At 44.7% G+C, this 18251-nt stretch overlaps 8 protein-coding genes across 8 annotated transcripts; 3 read left to right on the plus strand and 5 right to left on the minus strand.

Moving 5' to 3' along the window:
* Positions 1-1267: 1267 nt before the first annotated feature.
* On the minus strand, positions 1268-2425 carry PHALS_14628 (uncharacterized protein). The gene has a single exon (XM_036407529.1). The coding sequence runs from the start codon at positions 1664-1666 to the stop codon at positions 1373-1375; it is 294 nt and encodes a 97-aa protein (XP_036263223.1). The 5' UTR covers positions 1667-2425; the 3' UTR covers positions 1268-1372.
* Positions 2426-3691: 1266 nt separating this feature from the next.
* On the plus strand, positions 3692-5360 carry PHALS_14630 (uncharacterized protein). The gene has a single exon (XM_036407530.1). The coding sequence runs from the start codon at positions 4590-4592 to the stop codon at positions 5031-5033; it is 444 nt and encodes a 147-aa protein (XP_036263224.1). The 5' UTR covers positions 3692-4589; the 3' UTR covers positions 5034-5360.
* A 585-nt stretch (positions 5361-5945) lies between these two features.
* Positions 5946-8021, plus strand: PHALS_12743 (uncharacterized protein; the record flags this gene model as incomplete). The annotated part of the gene is made up of 2 exons (XM_024728354.1): positions 5946-7333; positions 7961-8021. The coding sequence occupies 2 exons, from the start codon at positions 5946-5948 to the stop codon at positions 8019-8021; spliced, it is 1449 nt and encodes a 482-aa protein (XP_024578840.1).
* A 49-nt stretch (positions 8022-8070) lies between these two features.
* PHALS_12744 (uncharacterized protein) lies at positions 8071-8589 on the minus strand (the record flags this gene model as incomplete). The annotated part of the gene is made up of 1 exon (XM_024728355.1): positions 8071-8589. The coding sequence occupies one exon, from the start codon at positions 8587-8589 to the stop codon at positions 8071-8073; it is 519 nt and encodes a 172-aa protein (XP_024578841.1).
* Positions 8590-8745: 156 nt separating this feature from the next.
* PHALS_12745 (inositol polyphosphate) lies at positions 8746-9918 on the minus strand (the record flags this gene model as incomplete). Its single annotated transcript, XM_024728356.1, has 5 exons — positions 8746-9054; positions 9124-9437; positions 9500-9709; positions 9790-9841; positions 9916-9918. 5 exons carry the CDS (start codon positions 9916-9918, stop codon positions 8746-8748), a joined length of 888 nt encoding a protein of 295 aa, XP_024578842.1.
* Positions 9919-10334: 416 nt separating this feature from the next.
* PHALS_12746 (Prosaposin) lies at positions 10335-13917 on the minus strand (the record flags this gene model as incomplete). The annotated part of the gene is made up of 5 exons (XM_024728357.1): positions 10335-10790; positions 10853-11131; positions 11200-11499; positions 11570-13387; positions 13462-13917. 5 exons carry the CDS (start codon positions 13915-13917, stop codon positions 10335-10337), a joined length of 3309 nt encoding a protein of 1102 aa, XP_024578843.1.
* A 767-nt stretch (positions 13918-14684) lies between these two features.
* Positions 14685-15310, plus strand: PHALS_14631 (eRF1 domain 3). Its single transcript, XM_024728360.2, has one exon. The coding sequence runs from the start codon at positions 14764-14766 to the stop codon at positions 15007-15009; it is 246 nt and encodes an 81-aa protein (XP_024578844.1). The 5' UTR covers positions 14685-14763; the 3' UTR covers positions 15010-15310.
* Positions 15309-16093, minus strand: PHALS_12747 (tRNA splicing endonuclease SEN2; the record flags this gene model as incomplete). The annotated part of the gene is made up of 2 exons (XM_024728361.1): positions 15309-15759; positions 15822-16093. 2 exons carry the CDS (start codon positions 16091-16093, stop codon positions 15309-15311), a joined length of 723 nt encoding a protein of 240 aa, XP_024578845.1.
* Between the last annotated feature and the right edge of the window lie 2158 nt (positions 16094-18251).

The following is an 18251-nucleotide window of genomic DNA, read 5'->3' on the forward strand; positions in this document are numbered from 1 at the left end:
AACCCATGTACATCTTCTATGAAGGGCATAGGCTCTCCCAGAAGGCTGAAGAGGCAGAGTTCCTGGGGACTGATGACATCCGGGCTGACCTAGCGCTTGCGGGGCGACTTTCTCGTGCAGAAGGCCTACATTCATTGGCACATGTGGGCGTCTTAGTTGCGCGATGAGCGCCCACGGCGTGATAAATGGGCCAGGTCCCATTACACATGTTGTGTGGACCACTTTAACTGTACTTCCTGTATAGCAGTCCATCCATTTCAGTCTTGTTGTATCAGAACTAGAAGTACATGTTAGGGAGGTTGATTTTCAATTGGCTTTAATAACATCTGTCACTTTCATGGTGTGTACACAAGAGCATCAGATAACTTGAACAAATATTGAACACAATTTGTAACGGGGTCATACGTACCCTTGTATAAAAGGGCGGGTCACACAAGATGGTGTGACCGTACATAGGTGTGGATTTCACAAGTTGCTGTAATCACACAATGGTGTGGCCACACCGTAAGTGGCAGGATTGCTAGTAGTAATGTATATTAATTAGGTTTTACCATATTAATTAGGTATTACAATGTTGATTAGGAAAACACTAAGGTTTTAGATATGCTGCAACTAAAATTAAATACAGTTTCAATTTTGAACGGAAGAGTCTCTATACCTATGTTGGGGTTTTAAAAGTTCTTGGAGGTAGCGGATTGCGATCCGGTGCACTCGTACAGGTTCTTGTTAAGAATGTAAGGTCGGTGACCTTAGCTTAGCTTCCTCTGAGCGGCAGCCCCGCTGCACAACTGAAGCATGATTTTATTTGAACCTGTCTCAAGACGAAGAGTTTGAATTGTATACCTAGAATCTGCGATGGTGGAAGACCATCAACTGGTCGGGATCCGTAGGCTTAAATGATTCGTCAATCCATGCCGAAAATTATTTATCTGAGCGGGATCACTCATCGATGTTGACTCGTTTGAGCGAACAATTCGAAATTTCGATCTCGTTTTTGGTCGGCTTGGCAACATTGATTTCCATTTTCTGTGTGCACGACCATCAGAATGGCTTTTTGTTCAGTCTGTCTATTACATCTGCATAAAGCTTATAGTCTGACTTCAAGTCATAGCGTTGCGCACATGGTACATGACACTCAACGTCCTTGAGATGACATCGTCCCTGAACTACAAAGTATTTAGATTAGATGCCAGCAAGTCGATAAGTATTGACAACCCAAGATCGGAGATGTCAGAGGAAATCGGAGATTAAACAAAATCGCTGTATCTTCGATAATAATTTGTAAGTTTTTTATGAGCAAACGCATGAACTGAATGGTTTGATTATGCAAAGTTGAAGCTGCTATATTAGAGGGGCTTACTCGCGTAAGTACTCAGCAGTGCTGATCGCTCGTTTTTGATTGATTCTGATAAAAATCTCGGTTTGCTGTCATACCTTGTGTATCATTTAATTGAGACATGAATTCAATCAAGTCAATGAAAGCCCCCATACATCTCATTTCAAAATTCTTTGTGAAAGTTGCGATTAAAATGACGGGGGTAAAATCGGTCAGGTGATAAGGGAACAATGTGAATTTATTTGCGCTAGTAACAGAAGTTCGATAGGTTGAGGCTTTTCTTTCAACGGTGGTGCAAGTAATGTTTCTGTTTTTTAGCGCGGCAAACATTGCTGTCGTTTAGCGTGAAGTGACCACTGCTACATCGAAATGGAGTCGAGCACCTTGTACAAGAGCTTATCATCTTAGTCTTCGAGTAAAAGTTCAGTATATATGTAGTTGTGCTACAGTGCACGTAAATGTATTGCAATGGGGTTTTAGAGACAACATTAACGTATTTTTTAGATTGAAAGACCACTTCGAGGGTCTTAGAGACCACGCTGATGTACAATGGACATGTAGTACAGATGCGATGAGAGCATAAAAACCTTGCGCTAGTCCGCTACTGACGATGTTTTTCAGAGACTTCCCCACACCAGTTAGACGATCCTTACTGATCTATCTGCGTTCAATTTGCTCACGAGCGCATTGATTGTTTCCAAGTGGACGCCAGCAAAAATCTATCTTTCATACAATTGCGGCACCAGAATCTCCACCGAAAGCTGGACAAGAGTACATGAGGTGCCTTTTAAACGTACTGATGGTCATGCAAATACCTTGCCAAGTCCGAGCTTGTTTTCTTGATATTCGTCAATTTCGAGTTTCAAAATGTCGTCACGTGCTTACAATTCCGTTTCAAGGAATAATGAACGATTTGAGCTGAAGTGACTTGAGAATTGCGGAATATAAAGCAGGATCGCGAGCAACAATTTAAACGCTCTCATCTCTTCTTCATCCGGATTAGAATTAAGTTTTCCACAGTGTGTTCATCCGTCAAGTGGTGATCGCATTTCACCGCAAATCTTGGCCCGACAGAGACACAGGTGATAAGATCAGATGTGAGAACTCTGGTTCGAACCAAATTTTGATAATTAGAAGGCTCCAGTTTCGAGTTCTTATACTTTTATATATCAAAATTGAACTTATAGATAGAGGGAGGGGGTAGGTTAGAAAAAAAGAGAGAGGCAGTGCTAAATTTTATTTTTGAAACTTGGAATGGTCAAAATTGTCGACATGGAACCGGGTAAAATTACGGTTCGGAACACATGCTATGCTGGATTTTAATGACTACAATCATTCTGATGACGCGTCGAATCGCCATACCTGCGGTTCAGAACAACCGGAACTCGATAACTACACTTAGACAATTCCGGCAATACCAGAGAATTCTCATTAGCTCGTGCGCTTTTTCAATTAGCGTACTTCAGTGGACCACTTCGTCCGCTCAACTTGTATTTGATATAATATTTCGAGTACCCCTAGACCCTATGTGCCTTGTAGTGCAAATGGAACAAATAAACTGCATGGTACATTAACATTCTTCATTGTACCATGTACCAATGTACCATGTACCATGTACTACAAATGTAGTACTATCACATAGTTCATCATACGTATTGATAGTTGGTCACGGTGTACGGTACTCGTAAAAATCCACGTGTTCGAGTTTTCTGCTAGCAAAGCCCTTTTCTTGCATTAAACGCTCGTCACCACGATCCACATACACGACAGCTTGTCCCGCATGGCACCGCATCGCAATCGTCCAAGGAGAGTGTGTACGGTATGAAAAAGCTCAAGCTTATCGATTCAATAGAAATGAACTCCGAAAATAAGCAATCACTATTGGCGCAAAACTGGTGGACTAAATCCTTCCAGTTCGCTGAAGATTGCTGCAGGACTCATAAGTTCTGATCAGGACTGTAGCGCGTTTCTTATGTACACATAGGGCCGCGCACATTTTTTTTTGAACTTGGCCGAGAGGTGATAGTGACGACATTCACAGTAGTCAGAGCGAGCCTATGTAAGGTGCTCAGCAGTTCTTATTCCTGATCAATTGGAATTACGCTAATCTCAACCATTTTGCTCGCTTACATTAAAAGGCGCGTCACACCTTCGAGCTGCTTACAGCTGTATTCGTAACTGCTGACGGTACTTTGTATTCAGACTTAAATTATAAGACAGTTATGACGGACTCCCCCTTCATATCAATCAAAGCTTAACGGCGACACCTTCGCAAAGTGTTCTAAAAGAATGTATGAATTTTGAGCGAGCGACCCATCCTCATGCTTCATATTCGAGAATTTTAGAAGCAAATACCTCGTATGTACTTTAGAATTAAGCAAATACTGACTACTATTAATTTTTCAATCGGTCGTAATATCGCCGATGACGTCGTGGACCAAGTATGGATCAATCCAACGATCTGGTGGCGTTGCCCACCATAGACCGTGTGTGCGTATGCAAGATAAAGTACCAATGCACTAGTAATGTATACAGCTCCGATAAACCAGTTGCTGATAACATAGACCAGGCTTAATGCGATACGTGAAGAGCCGGGCGGACTACTGTCACCTCATCGCGATTACTTCAGGCCCGCAAAGCATTGACAAGTCGATTACCTTTATCTAACTTCATAACTGCAAAAGAGTTTCAACTTTTGGAACTGCACCATTCATTTCGGATCGAAAAAACGGGTAAGCTTGAATCGTTTCTGTACAGAGTCAATCACATGACGGATACGTTTCGATTAAGGCTGCATCAAATAATGAAGTCTGCATTTGTTTCAGCTCAGCGCTGTTAAAGTAAGCTCTGATGCAGTCGTGGAACTAATTGGTCAACTGCATGACCTCCTATGAAGCAATTTTGGAAGAATTTCAATGTCTGATGGACAGTCCTTTTAAAAACATTTGACTGACCTCCTCATTCATCTTCGTTGTATAATCGCAATTTGATCAAGTCCGGCAACTGCGTCGCCCTCAAGCATATGCATTGGCCCTCCAACTTTAGAGCGTCACCATGGTGTCAAAAAGCTTGATTTTCGGTTTCTATACGGTGCAGGAGGACAGTGGTCCACACAAATGTACTGTCGATACTGCGATCCGCAATCAGTGGTGCATCCGTTCTCTGGAGCATTTCCTCGAATCTTTCTCACTTTCTTCCGTACCCACACTATTCAATCGCAGTTCAATTTTGTACATGATCTTGTTCCAGCTAAATGCATCGTGGCATTTTGCTGATTTGCAGGCCAGGTACCACCTGCAATTTGTTGTGTAAGACCGAGCCCAACGCGACGTTCGTTGGGTCCACAATGGACACAAGCTGCGCACGTCTGGCTTACTATAGCATCTGTGGCGATGCGCTTAACAGATATCGAATCAAATTTTCACGGCGGGATCTTTCGGCGGCTAAGTTGGTTAACGAAAGGGCTGCTGTCCTGGTCTGCATTGTCGATTCGACAAAGCAGCTGCACTGTCGAATCGACAAAGCCGCTGCACTAGACTTAATATCAGTAGTACTTGTACTGCAATTTTGTATTTTAGTTTGCTGTAGGACAAATAAATTGGTGACAAAAAGGGTCGCGCAGTCACTGGGGATGTGTAGAGATTGTAAGTACATGGTCATTTATCGCCGCAAGGGGATGTCCATGGTACTACTGTGACATTCTTAGTGGCAAACAACAAACACTGTAGGTTACATAACAGTTTTTGTAATGATTGCGCGACCATTACTGTGTTCGATAGATCGCTGCATATCGTAAATGGGCTCGCCGCTGTTTTAGTAGCTCACATCGGGTGCGCGCAAACACATCCAGATTTTTGGCGACCAGGCAGCGCCACACCTTAGTGTTTAAATTCTACCAATCAACGCAAAGCGCGTAACGTGGGCAAATTGTTGCTATTGGTTCATCTTGCTACTTTCTTCAAGAAAGTCTCTTGTCACGTGCGCCAGAAAAGATTCAGGGAGATGTGCTGGGACACGCGATGGGATCTACCCCGGCTTTGGGCGAATTCTGTCGTGCCTTTGCATCGTTGACCGTAAATTTAAAAATTTGTCGGTTACCCGGCGAGATTGAGCGGTGTATTGATATCATGAGGGTTGACTCATGGTCGAGTTTGAGCAGTTGGGTGATGCTATCTTAAGTGACTAGCTACAAGGTAATTAATTACTTTTCTTTGCTAACTGCCGTCTCAGTTTGACACGTGTCTCAAGAGAAAAGCCAGATAGAGAAATGGCCACCTATTGATCACACAATCGGCGTTGCGATTGGAGTTTAAATAAAGATTGAATCGCTGCTGCACCCCTAACCTCTCCGGCTGCCCCTTCTTTCCCGTCTGTGCATAGCCAGAAGCAGATGCGAGGGGGGAGGCTGCTCCAAGGGTGAGTGGTCGTCCTGCGCTTATTACCATTCCTACCAGGCCGTTGGTACTCCACTCGCCTCGCTCGTCTTCGTCTCTGCGGTGCCTGTCTCCTTATCTAAAAGTATTTTTTTTGCCGGAGCACATCAGTTAGTTTTATGGCCTCCACGTCCACATCTTCGGCGTCCCAGTCCCCATCCACTCGCAATACTATCATGCAGCCGCAAGATTCGAGCGCCGCTGCACTCGATGCCTCGGATGCTTTCAATTATGATCCGGCTTCTTACCAACGGTATGCGCAAGAGCGCGCGATGCATGAGTTAAATGTTCACAAATCACTAGTCGTTAATGGCTCAGCTAATTCCAGCAATGGTCATAAGGATCACACAATTGCTACTGACATGCAGACCAAGACCGAGCAATCGTCCGTTAATACTTCCCCGACTAGTGTCACTAAGATGCAGTCTCAAGCTTCTACATCCGCTGCCTCAATCTCTAACACGATTCTTAAAAACTCCTCTGTTACGGCTCGAAATGATTCACTTAAATCCAATCGACTCTGCACCATGCCTGGTTGTACAAAGCGTGTGCGCTCTAAGGGTCTTTGTAAGGCTCACGGGGGCGGTCGACGTTGCATGGTGGATGGTTGCGAGCGCAGCAGTCAGGGCCAGGGCCTTTGCATTCGTCACGGCGGTGGTAAGCGCTGCACCCAGCCTGGTTGTACAAAAGCATCTCAATCGAACGGTCTGTGCAAGGCTCACGGTGGCGGCTTGCGCTGTCAGAGCTCTGGATGTACCAAGAGTAGTCAAGGTGGTGGCTTTTGTCGTGCACACGGCGGTGGTCAACGATGTGAGAAAGAAGGCTGCAACAAAGGCGCACAGCGTGGCGGTTTTTGCGCTGGTCACGGCGGTAGTCGATTCTGCCAGCATCCTGACTGCACTAAAAACGATCGTGGTGGAGGCTTTTGTGCTGAGCATGGCGGTGGGAAACGCTGCGATCATCCAGGATGCAACAAGCCTGCGCGCAAGAAAGGCAAATGCTCTTACCATGCCAATGCCGCTAAGGGCAAGCTGCCCAAAGATCAGCTTGCTACGGCTGTGTCCTTGCCGCAGCACATGATGGATATGCGACAGATTACAACGCCGACGTTTGCAATGGGTGTGAAAGATTTGCGGGATTCACATGGTCAAGTCGACCCGCAGCGCGCTGCATACTTGCACCAGCAGCGCGTTGAAATGGACATGCGCTATAAAGGCTACGATGCATCGAGCAACGCTGGCCAGTACCTGCAGATTCACGCGGACCAGCGATCATATGAGCCTATCAGTCTCCAGGCTAACAACTCCACTCGTTATCATGTGTCTGTGGACAACAGTGCCCTTCCTTCCGTGTCTGGTGGTATGTACAAATCTGCTGGTGCTATGGACCGTCAAGCTTATGTATCGCGCGCTGCTCCTGATCATATAAAAAATTCATATTCGCAACATTGGACCTCAAAGTCAGAGTTACCACAGCATCATTCGGACGGAAGGGTTGACTACTTTGATGTCAGCAAGGAGCAGCAACAACAACATCACTCGCAACAGTCTAGCCACCACTTGCCGTACCCCTCACAATCGTCGCAGTACCACCACCACCTTAGCCCAGCAGACTCAGCCGCAGCAGCTGCAGCATACAGTCAGCAGCAGGCTACTCGTGGGTACTATAGTCAGCACCCGCCGCATTCATCTGCATCCGGTGAACAGTCGACGTCTCAACAGCAAACAAATATGATGTATTACACTGCGAACGGATATCAACCCCACCAAATCCATAGCATTCAGCAACAACAGCAGCAGCAAATGCAAATGTTATGAAGCCCAGCATAAGGTGGCTGTACGTCGTGCTCAATTCGACGAAGGTAAAACTGAGTGCTAGCAACTCGGTGACTTGACTGCACTGTTGTAATAGAGATAGAAACGTCTAGCTATGGATCGGCAGCGAATTGTGTTGATTGCTGTTGGTTTCGGCACAAAGCCTTCCTTCCATTTAAGTTTAAATCTAGTCTAAAAAGTCAACAATCAGATACGTTGTTTCATCGAAACTCTAAACCTGCGAACGTTACTTGACGCGCCTCAGCCCATGTACAGCGGCACCACCAACATCTTGATTTCTTCAATGTGCAAAAGATGGCAAGTAACTTCACCTTCCCCTTCTCTTGCTTGAATAAGTCCCGACTTTTTCGGTGTAGGGCAAAGGGCTTCCACGGGACAGGTGCAGCGCAACTTACATGTAACAGTCAAGACAGCTAAGCTACATTTTTTTTACACATCCTGGTTAGAAATTCGGGTGGAACACAGTCTACGAGCTGCTTCGACCTAAGCGTCGGTGCTGAAGCATTTCGGTCTCGTCGATCTCAAAGTTAGAACCTCTTTCGTGCTGTTGCCTGGCAGAGAGACTGTTAGATCGCCGTCGATGTACAACGACCACAGCACGTCTCCAATTCGGACTCTCGACAGCAGTCGGGCCACGTATATCCTCCAATTTGGCATTACGGGCCGCACCGCTTCGTCTTGACTGCAATTTGGCCCGCAGATAGGCTCCCATGGCCGATGTGGGCAGATGTAGCGGTTTAAACGATGAAATGTGCGAAGAGTTGGTGGCATCCTGGTTGTTGGCGAGAGCCACGCGAAAACTGTCTTTGCCGGTGTAATAGTGACGATAACATTCGACAAGTTCATGCTCCATGCCCGCATATAATTCAAGCAGCCGCGCGGCTGTTAAATTGTTTTCCGGTTCGTAAACGCGTATCAGACGCTCCAACTCTGTGCGGTACTTGTCGGCGTACCTCTGCTTGCCTGAGCTTTGTCCTTGGCTCATACTATTTTTGCGTAAGGATTTTTCGAAGAAACCTTAGTGGACGCCTCTAAGAAGCCATTATTGGTGAATTGTACTTTTTCGAAACGTTTTTTTCATCTGAACTGAACTAAAGATTATGCTCTGATGCAGCTCAAAGCTCCACGATGCCAATTATTATTACTTTTCCGCTGCGTCTGCATGTAATGTGCAACTCGACTCAGTTTGTATCTTGTGGTAAAGTGTTTGGAAACAATTGATCAACGTGGCAATGCCGGTTCGCAAGCCATCGTCTTGCGTTGGAGAAAGTGACTGTGTCGCATGAGCAAAGTCAATGAGACGAATATCGGCCCCAAAGGTTTCTGCCACAGCGTTTGGGTCTTGGATTGACCTTTCCCCGTCGTATAAAAAGAGGAAGGAGCTAGCGATAAATCGTGTCCCTCGCTGCTTTTCGAACCAATCTCTAAGTTGGTCTAGGCGACGCAAGAACTAAAACATGCCGCAAATCAATAAAAGCTTGTATCACAAATTCGTAAGCAGACACTCCTCAAAACTTACTGCCTCCAGAAGCACAATTGTCTTCGCAATGTCATTCGCTGGAAAATAGCGTTGAAAGGCTTGAGCAAGATGGTCCACATCAGCGATGTTGCGGCCAAAATACTTATCATATACATTGTAGTTCATTTTTGCTCGATCAAATACCTTGATGCCTTGGATGCGAAGTCCTACTATCTCCTGCAACGGAAACTTCGATTTCTCGTGTGCAATTTTTTCAGCTGATGCGTCATCCTCGTAAGATTGAGTGCCCATCTTGACATCCATGATACACGGCCACTTTCTGTCCCAAGTAAGATCTTCTAGCATCAAGTACTCTGGTACAAATCAAAAACATAACTCGTTATTTTTCGCATTCAACTTGAGAAAACTTACTTACGTCCGGGATGCAATTCACTGCCCTCCTCGCCATTCGCGACCTCCGGAACTATAATTGTTCCGTAATATTTCGGCAAAAATTTTTGTAATTCTGCAAGTTCGAGCGAACCAGACTCTAAGAAAAATACGCGTTCATAAAACGTGCACTCGTTCATGCCTCGCCCTTTGCTTTGAAAAGGCTTCAAGATGCGTCCGTTATTAGCCTTCAGACCTGGCAAGCGCAGCGGAAAGACAACAATAAGCGCACATATTAGCCGTACCAACAGTGTTACACGGACAAGCATAATTTACTCGTTTTGGAAGTGGCATGGCCACCCACTTGGTGTGCCATCTTAGTGAACCCCTGCAGATTCGCCATCATCAGTATTTAGAATATCTGGGATAATCTTCAATTCGAAATTGAGCATCACAATTTACCATGTAGTAACCAATTCTTGTGCAGGTCTTCTGCCAATGATGTTATCTATCAAAGCTGCTTAACTCCAATCTATAACGAAAATCTTCATTTTTATTAACCGCCAAAACTCGTCACACTTAGCATTTGAACAATGCTGAATAACCGTGCAACAAGTCTGACTTGTCTGGTAGCCTCACGCAGTTCTTATGAATGCAGATAGTGCCGATTCAAAGGCAGCGAGTATTTGCTCCTCATAAGCAGCATCAGCATTTGCAAATAATCGCTAGATTATATTATTTTTAGATTTCTCCGACCGATCAGTACAAGTAAGTCGCAGTATTTCTCAAAGGCATTTACTCAGCGGTACACATGTAAAAAAATCAAAAGCAGAAAATTCACCAAACAGTCGAGAGCCCACACAATTCATTGCGCAGTCCAATTACTCAATCTCCATAATCTCCCCCAAGCTCTGCCGACTTTTTTCTGGTGCTTGTACAATAGGATCATCCCAAGTGGTGCTCGTGTAGATGAAAGCCGAGTCGCATAAAGAGATAGCATGGCACGCGTCTCTGGGACTTTTGCCTTCGCGCATGAGCGACACCAGCTCGTCAAACTTAGAGGTAAGCACATCGCAGCGTGCAAGTGGGGGCAGCACAGTGCAAATGGTTTCCAGCGTCACCTTGGCCTCACGCAAGATATTGTCATCATTCTTGGCGCGCTCCAAGATGTCAGCAGCGTACTCGCAGAACAGGCAGCCCACGAATATCGAGTTGGACTCGGTTGCCGCCTCAGTCACCGAATCACACCCGACTGTTTGGGCGCAGATAGCACTGATATCTTTGCCGTTCTTTAACGAATCAATGATCATGTCCTTGTGCTGTAAGAGTAGCTCGCACTAGTTTGATAAACATCGTTAGCTAATGAGATCGAGCTAAATAAAGGACACGAATTTCTTACATCGTTGGATTGAGGGATTATCTGGCAGATTAATTCAATCTCCCTTTCATAGATTGCCAGGCTTTCTGGTCGTGTAATCAATGACTTGAGCAAAAGCGTGTTCTGTCGACAAGACGCGCAAATTGTAGGCAAAAAGTGCTTGCCAGATAAGTCACGCGTTAAATCTCGTGAAGTTTTTGAAAAAGCGCAAAGCTTCAGCTCTCGGCAAACTTCTTCGGGCTGTTTTCCGAGTTGCAGGTCGGAAATTGCTATATCAAACCTCTCAAGGTCGATGTGGCACTATACACGCAAAACAGTAAAGCCATCAAGCAATTTTAATAAATAAGTGCACTGCTTGTGCTGCATACCGTATCATCAGCGGGTAACAACTGGCACAAAATAGCTGCAGCTTCACGCATTTCCTTTTTTTCCTCGGGTTTCAGTGCATGTACATACTTGAGCATCAAAATAAGATCACTGCATGCTGCGCACGAGTTGTTTCTTTCTTCGCCACGATGGATGGCAACTAATTCAGGAACGGACTGTTCAATCTTGGCAAGTTCATTGTCTTTCGAGCAGATTTTTAAGGTAGTACACATGGATTCTGGCGGGACACCCTTCTGGAGAGCGTCAAGCATTACGTCCAATTGCTTGACGAATGAATGACACTGCAAATGTGTAAACATTATCTTAGCCTCCTTATAAATCACAAAAATTTGGTATTCAATAGCCACCCACCTTGTTGGTGTTCGGATACATCCCGCAAACGGTATTAGCATTTCTTCGAAAAAGCGTTAGTGCACGCAAATCATGTTCTACGGTCTCCGCAATAACAGACGCCACTTGCTTGCACAGCACGCACCCATCAGTGGACGCTGCAACTTGCGTTAAAACAAGGTCAAAGGCTGAGACATCGCTATTCGCAGAATTTGGGCCTTGTGTTGCGCAAAACTTTAACTCTGTACAAATAGCCTTAGAACTCATACCTTTGGTAATTCCGTCAATGACAAAATCAAATTCCTTCATGTAGACATGACAGGGGTTGTCCGAGCCAAGCATATCACAGATCATGTCAGCATAAGCGCGAACTTCACGAATATCGGTACCATACTGCTGGAGAGCAATCTTCATGGCAGTGGTGGCAAATTGGCAGTACTTGCACTGAGTCGTGTTTCCGGGATGCCACAGAGAGGCTGTAACTGCGCCCTCAATTTCGTAAGCGATAAATGGTGCAGCATCATCCCAGCGCTGATTCTTGTTGCAAACATTCAATACCTCGCAGGACTCAAAAGAGCGCATGCCTCCGTTTACCATTTCTGCGATCTTGTCAAACTGCATGTCGAAAAAATCGCAATTGTATCTTGACGGTACAAGGGTGCACACATTTGATAAAATATTCTTGAAATTCGGTAGCTTTCCAGGTGATGCGAAATTAAGGTGATGAATTACCTCAGCAACTCGCGAGCAGAAGAAGCAGCTATCGTGAGGCAAGTACACATCACCGTTTAACATGGCCCAATTTTTATTAGCTTCAAGTCCCACCATCCGCATCACATCAAGACGGGAGATCGCATCGAAATCAGATGTATGGTCTGCAATCTCAGACGGGCAGTAGCTCAACGTCTTGCAAATGGCACGAGGGTGCACTCCTTTTTTTAAAGAATCAATAACAATGTCCAACTGGTTTACATACTGGTGGCACGGACTTTCTTCTCCCAACATACCGCAAATAATGTCAGCGTAGTCGCGAATTTGTTCAATCTGATCAGGAGCCTCCTGTAAGACCACCTCTACCACAGTCGTAGCTGCATCACAGTACACACACGACTTTTCATTTCTTATTGTCGGGTTTGATGAAAGAATGTCATTTAGAATGTCTACATGACAGAAACTTAAGTCGGCGCAAATGTCACGCGGATAACGATTCAGCTGCACCAGCTCCACGATCTGATCAAATTTTTCTTCCACCTCCCCGCACTTGGATTCCGATAAAGCGGTCACGCACATCATTCCTAAAACCGACTTGACGATAGGAAGCTGCTCGGGGAACACTTCATTGACATGGTAAATGACACCTGCGACGTGGCTGCAGAACACGCACGACGTGTCGATATTTGCGGAGTCAATCACCACTAAAGAGTTGTCCTCGACCATGAGAGAATCCGGAGAAGATAAAAAAGTATTCAACGCTAAACTGTCCGTGTCGCTGACCGATGGGCACATGGCAATTCGGGTGCAGATAACTAGGGGATCAGTGTCGTGCTTAAGCATGTCTACAACTTCGTCATAGTTTTTCAAAAATGTGTGGCACTGGGAGTCGGCTGACATGGCGTCGCACAAATCACCTATAATAGCTCGAACTTGTTGTACCTGCTGTACCTCCTGGGACAGCGCCTGATCAACCATATCCACGAATCTTTCGCACAACTTGCACGACAGATTGTTGGCGTTTTCCAGATCCGAGACGATCTGCATAACTTCGCACACCTCGTCGTCAGTCTTGTCCATCATCAGCAACTTTTTAACCGTATCCTTCGCGTCCACAATCGACTTGCACTGTAAACAATAAAACATCATTTAAGTACTAGTCTTTAATGTGATCCATCACAAGTAAGAAAGGTGTTTCGCACCTGCATTACTAAATCGACAAGCTCAAGATCATCGCACGACGACTCGCCCCAGATTCGCAGCGATATAACGCCAAGAACTGGGCGAAAAATATCCAGTAGCGTCTTCGTCTCAGTCTGTAGCTGATCCTGCTCATGAATGTTTTGGACCGCCTTCATGCATGCGCGCTTCCTATCATCCGTCGAGTTTGACATCTTGGAATCTTCATCAATCACAAAAACACGAAGGACGTCATTCTGATGTTTCTCAGCACCGAAAAAGCGCTGCAAGAAATCCCCTGACAACTGTATGTGTTCATTCAACGAGGCGGTTAATGCCGCGACAAAGTCCTTGCCCTCTCCCTCCTGCTCGTCTTGGCGAGATAGATTAATCTCTCCTGAATCATGAATGCCCAGCTCAGCGCTCACAATCGCCGATGAAGCGACCACACTCAAAAGCAGCGGGTGTACAAGACGCATTCTTCCACTCTCTCCCTACAAGATCTTTATGCTTTGAACTAAGCGAAAGGTCGGATGGGACGAGTTTTCCCTTTCCAAACGAATTAGAAAGACAAACAGAATTGAATCCATAACAACATTGTGTGGTTTACATTGTTTCGACCATCTAGCCATAGTACTGTACCGTAGATGTCGCAGAGCTATACCCTCAATCCATCAGGTATCCATTATAATTTGTCTTGGCATCTTCGACATCTGTTAACATCTAGCGATCTTACTGTTTCTCCACGGGTCGCAACAAAGTCTTGCCTTTTAGACTGTTTAAATCTCCTTGTAACTAGGTAAGTACTGTACGTAACGCGTTAACGTGTACTCCGTACAAATGTACAATTAATGTGGAAATGTACAAAATTTACACTAAACTTTAGTGAAGTCAAACGTACCGAATGATGTAATATAGTAATTGAATTGATGACAGATCCGAATTAAGAAAGATACTTTTTTTTTTTAATTTTAATTACCTAAAGATACTAGAGTATCTTGATTCAAGAAAATGATAGAACTCCGCCGTGTAAGAGGAATACGTGGTACATGTGGGATACTAGGCTAACGACTGACTTAGGCTGGAACGGGGTACACATACCCTGGTAACATGGGTGTGTGTCACACGAGATGTGCATGGTGTGACTGCACCCAAACAAGAATACATATTAATAAAAAAACCGTTTTGGAGTTATATATAATTTATTACGTATTCGTTTTGATAGTCGTTTAAAAATTAAAATTAATGAACTACAACCTGTTGTTAGATCATGCTGTCCGCCAAAATGACAAGATTATTCTCGAGAATAAGCATCAGATTGTGCTATGCCATTCATCATCTGGTCACAAGCATGCGCTGGACGAAGTACCCATCAATTCAGTTACATGTGGCGGATACGAAGGCAGTGGAAATGCCTAGAACGGTTCTTCAGCATGCTGCATAATGACCAGGATTGCGCATACTACGATTTCGAGCACATCATACGAGCTAATTTTAATACGGCCATCGAGACGCTTATGATCTCGGATGCTCGCGATATATCACAACGCGTCGCAAATACATTACACTAGTTAGTGTCCGAGGTAATGGTGGCACAGTGCAGCTTTTCAGTAGTATCATGTGTCGGGGGACAAGCTTGTGGTATCGCTGCTATCTTAAGTTTCCCAATGCCCAAATCGACGAAAAAGATAAAAACGACGATTTCGAAGGTGAGGACAAGAAGGATGAAGATTGCGAGGCGGCAATCTTTCGGTAGGAGCTTAAGATATGAAAAGGCTGTTTGTTGTCTATTATAAACGGTACGGATTCGAGACTCGCCTGTGTAATGTCTGAGATGTGAGCAACTCGCTCAATTTTTTTGATGTTGATCTTATTGTTTTTTTCTAGCAGACTTCATTCTCTTTGGTGAGAGTGATAGTTGCTGAAAGTTGAATGACTGTGATTCGTCAGCTAGTGACGCATCCCAAAAGCGAATAGCAACAGCTTCGACAATATACTGGACGTCGTGGAAACTATAAACGCCAAATGTGGGGTTAGTATCCAAGGCGATTGAGTTGCTTTCCTTACTTAATATTGTTGCAGTGCACAGAAGCACGGTCTTTTTGACATCCGCAGCTATCCTAGTAAGCGACTGTATTGTGTTCCACGATATCGCTTTATCTTCGTCGTGCACGTATACAATGTACTGGGAATGATAAGTCGCGGCTGAACCTTGATACAGCACGTAGTGTGCACCATAATTAAGCCCAGACTTCAAAATCCAGCCAAGATGTCGAAAATGATGGTACACAGCCAGATTCCTCGCGAATGTCGCACTTGAGCTGCAAGTAGAAACTGGTAAGTATCTTGTCACCCTGATACACCAACGTATTACAAAATTTACCTTTCAAATTTTTTCCACAGCTCTTCTAAGGAATGATCATATGGTAAAATACAGTTGTTTATAGCGTAGTACGTTTCTGGTAGTGACAAGTGGCGTCTCCTCTTACTTCTCTCACAACTCTTTAACACTTTTGACTCGTGTTGTATCGAAAGCTCGCTCTGCCACTTAATACCAATGCTATTCTTCTGAAAAATCGTCCACACGTCGCTGTCCTCCACTTCAAACGTCACCTCCGTCTCCAACCCACTAGGTAGCATCTGCCATGTCACCATCTTTGCGACTATTTACCATTAAACAAATTCAATTGAGATTAAATTTCATAGTGTTGGTGTTAGCCGCACATCAGTTTATCATAAAAATAAAAAAATGTATTTATCCAATACTAGTCTCGACATCGAGTTCTTAACATGTGTACTCTTGAAACAGCATTATTAGTACTTTGAGTGACTCTCGGGTCGGCTCCATGGAGGATTGCACGAGCTCAACTTCAGTGTGTTTTGTTGGAGACCGAGAATCGAAGCTTCCTTTGTGCAAAGGCTACAGCAACCCCGTTGAATTTGGCAGCACTCGTAGTCATCCCACGATCGAGGCGAGAGAGGATTGTATCCTCTGTGAGGAGGAAATATAAAAATTCTTTGAGTAACGATCGCCAGGAAAAATATCCATTTAGCAATCTTTTGCCGATTTTGAGTCATGGAGGCGCGGCGGCCAAAAAGAAGGAGGTGGTAAACGCTCGCCTGGGGGCGTCCGCCAGTTAAGAGGACGCTGGTGATGCGCACTCGAGAACTCCCTGACTGTGCGCTGTGCAAAAACACATGGTTCCAGTCGTCAGACTGCTGATAATAAGTGCCCAAGCCTTTGACTACCGGCGCGGTAAAATACTTCCGTATCAATGAAGAAAGCTAATATGATCTTGTTTCAAATAGAACCACAGTGTGTCGCGCATGCGATCTATTAACTGGGGGGATCGCACGCTAGAATGGGCACTAACGTGCAATGCCTTGGTGGAAACGCACTCCAACGTGTGGTAAACTGATGCGACAGTTGACACGGGTGCTCGCATCACCTGTCCGGGCACTGATTACTTGTCGAAGGATACGAGAGCTGGCCATTCTATGTTTGGGGCTTGATGAGTCAATTAGCCGCAACAGCGCCTGACTCCTTTCAAGCGGCGGTGACGGCAAACACCTTCATGGGGTATATTTGAATAGATTTCAGTTCGCAATAAGACCTTCCACGAGCACCCTACCTCTCAAGGAAAAAGTGGGCGTCAGAGTCAATGTAGAGCATCGCGCGGGCGAAAAGGGGTGCTGGGTACGTAAGCTCTACGAACGTGGAAGGGGCGATGGACCTCATACATGCTGAGAGAGAAAATAGCTGCTGAGCAGCTTTGCGGTACCCGCAGATGTTTTATCTGCAGTAGTTTAAAAAATCTGCGCTTTACGAGCCCCCATATCTATCGGCTAGGAGGTTTGAGAGGGCGGCCTTTCACGCAGGGCGGACGCCGTGCTTCTCACGGAAAAAACTTCAAGTAACAGAAAAAGCAGGGCGGTCAACTGAAAAAAAACAGTTATATTGCACCTATGGCTCGTATTCAGTGGGACCCAGTACAAAAAGTAGCAGCTTTCTTAAAGAGAGGTGAGTCACATAGATCAGTATTGGTATTATCACTCCGTGCTTTAAGATGCTATTGTAACTCCTGATAAATTTAAAAACATCGTTCAATTGCTACCGGCGAAAACAGTAGCCATTACGCACAAACACTCAAACGGTAATGTGAAACGCTTCTTTAAGCGTAAGGGGCTACACTATGCCCTTAGTCTTGAGCGAATCTTTGAGCCAATGGATACTCTTAAGTTCGACAAACAAGAAGAGTGTTTCAAACTGAATGGTGATGTTTACACAAAAGAATTAGAAAAATTGAATATCTATCGCGTTACAAAACTCACAAAGACTTTCAAAAATACCATCAACAGACTCAGTTATGACAATCACGCGATGTGCATTACAAAGTGGCAACTTTCTTGGTAAAGTTCAGTGTCCAAAATGCAAGTCAATATTCACTGAATGTGATAGGTATTTGAAGCACAATAGGAACAAAATAAAAGAAGCGCAGAGTCAAAGCCTTGTGAAAAAATCATTTGAACATCAACCAAGTGAAAAGAGCAGCAAGTCATTTTTTCCAAAATTCAGGACGAAAGATGACGGTAGATCGCCACCTGTGTCAGTTTAACGTAAATGATGTTAAAGTGGTGATGAAAACTGGGGGAAATGCAAATTTTGAAATAATGTTCCACCTTCTATTTCATCTATGAAAGCCTCACATCATTTCATCAATGCGAATACAAGTGACCTATTGATGTTTTGAGTACATCCACTAGGTTCACAAAAAATGCACAAATATAATTTCAGCAAGTTCAGATAGCTACT

This window comes from Plasmopara halstedii (genome assembly GCF_900000015.1).
Source record: "Plasmopara halstedii genome assembly, contig: Scaffold_650, whole genome shotgun sequence".
Classification (NCBI taxonomy): Eukaryota; Oomycota; class Peronosporomycetes; order Peronosporales; family Peronosporaceae; genus Plasmopara; species Plasmopara halstedii.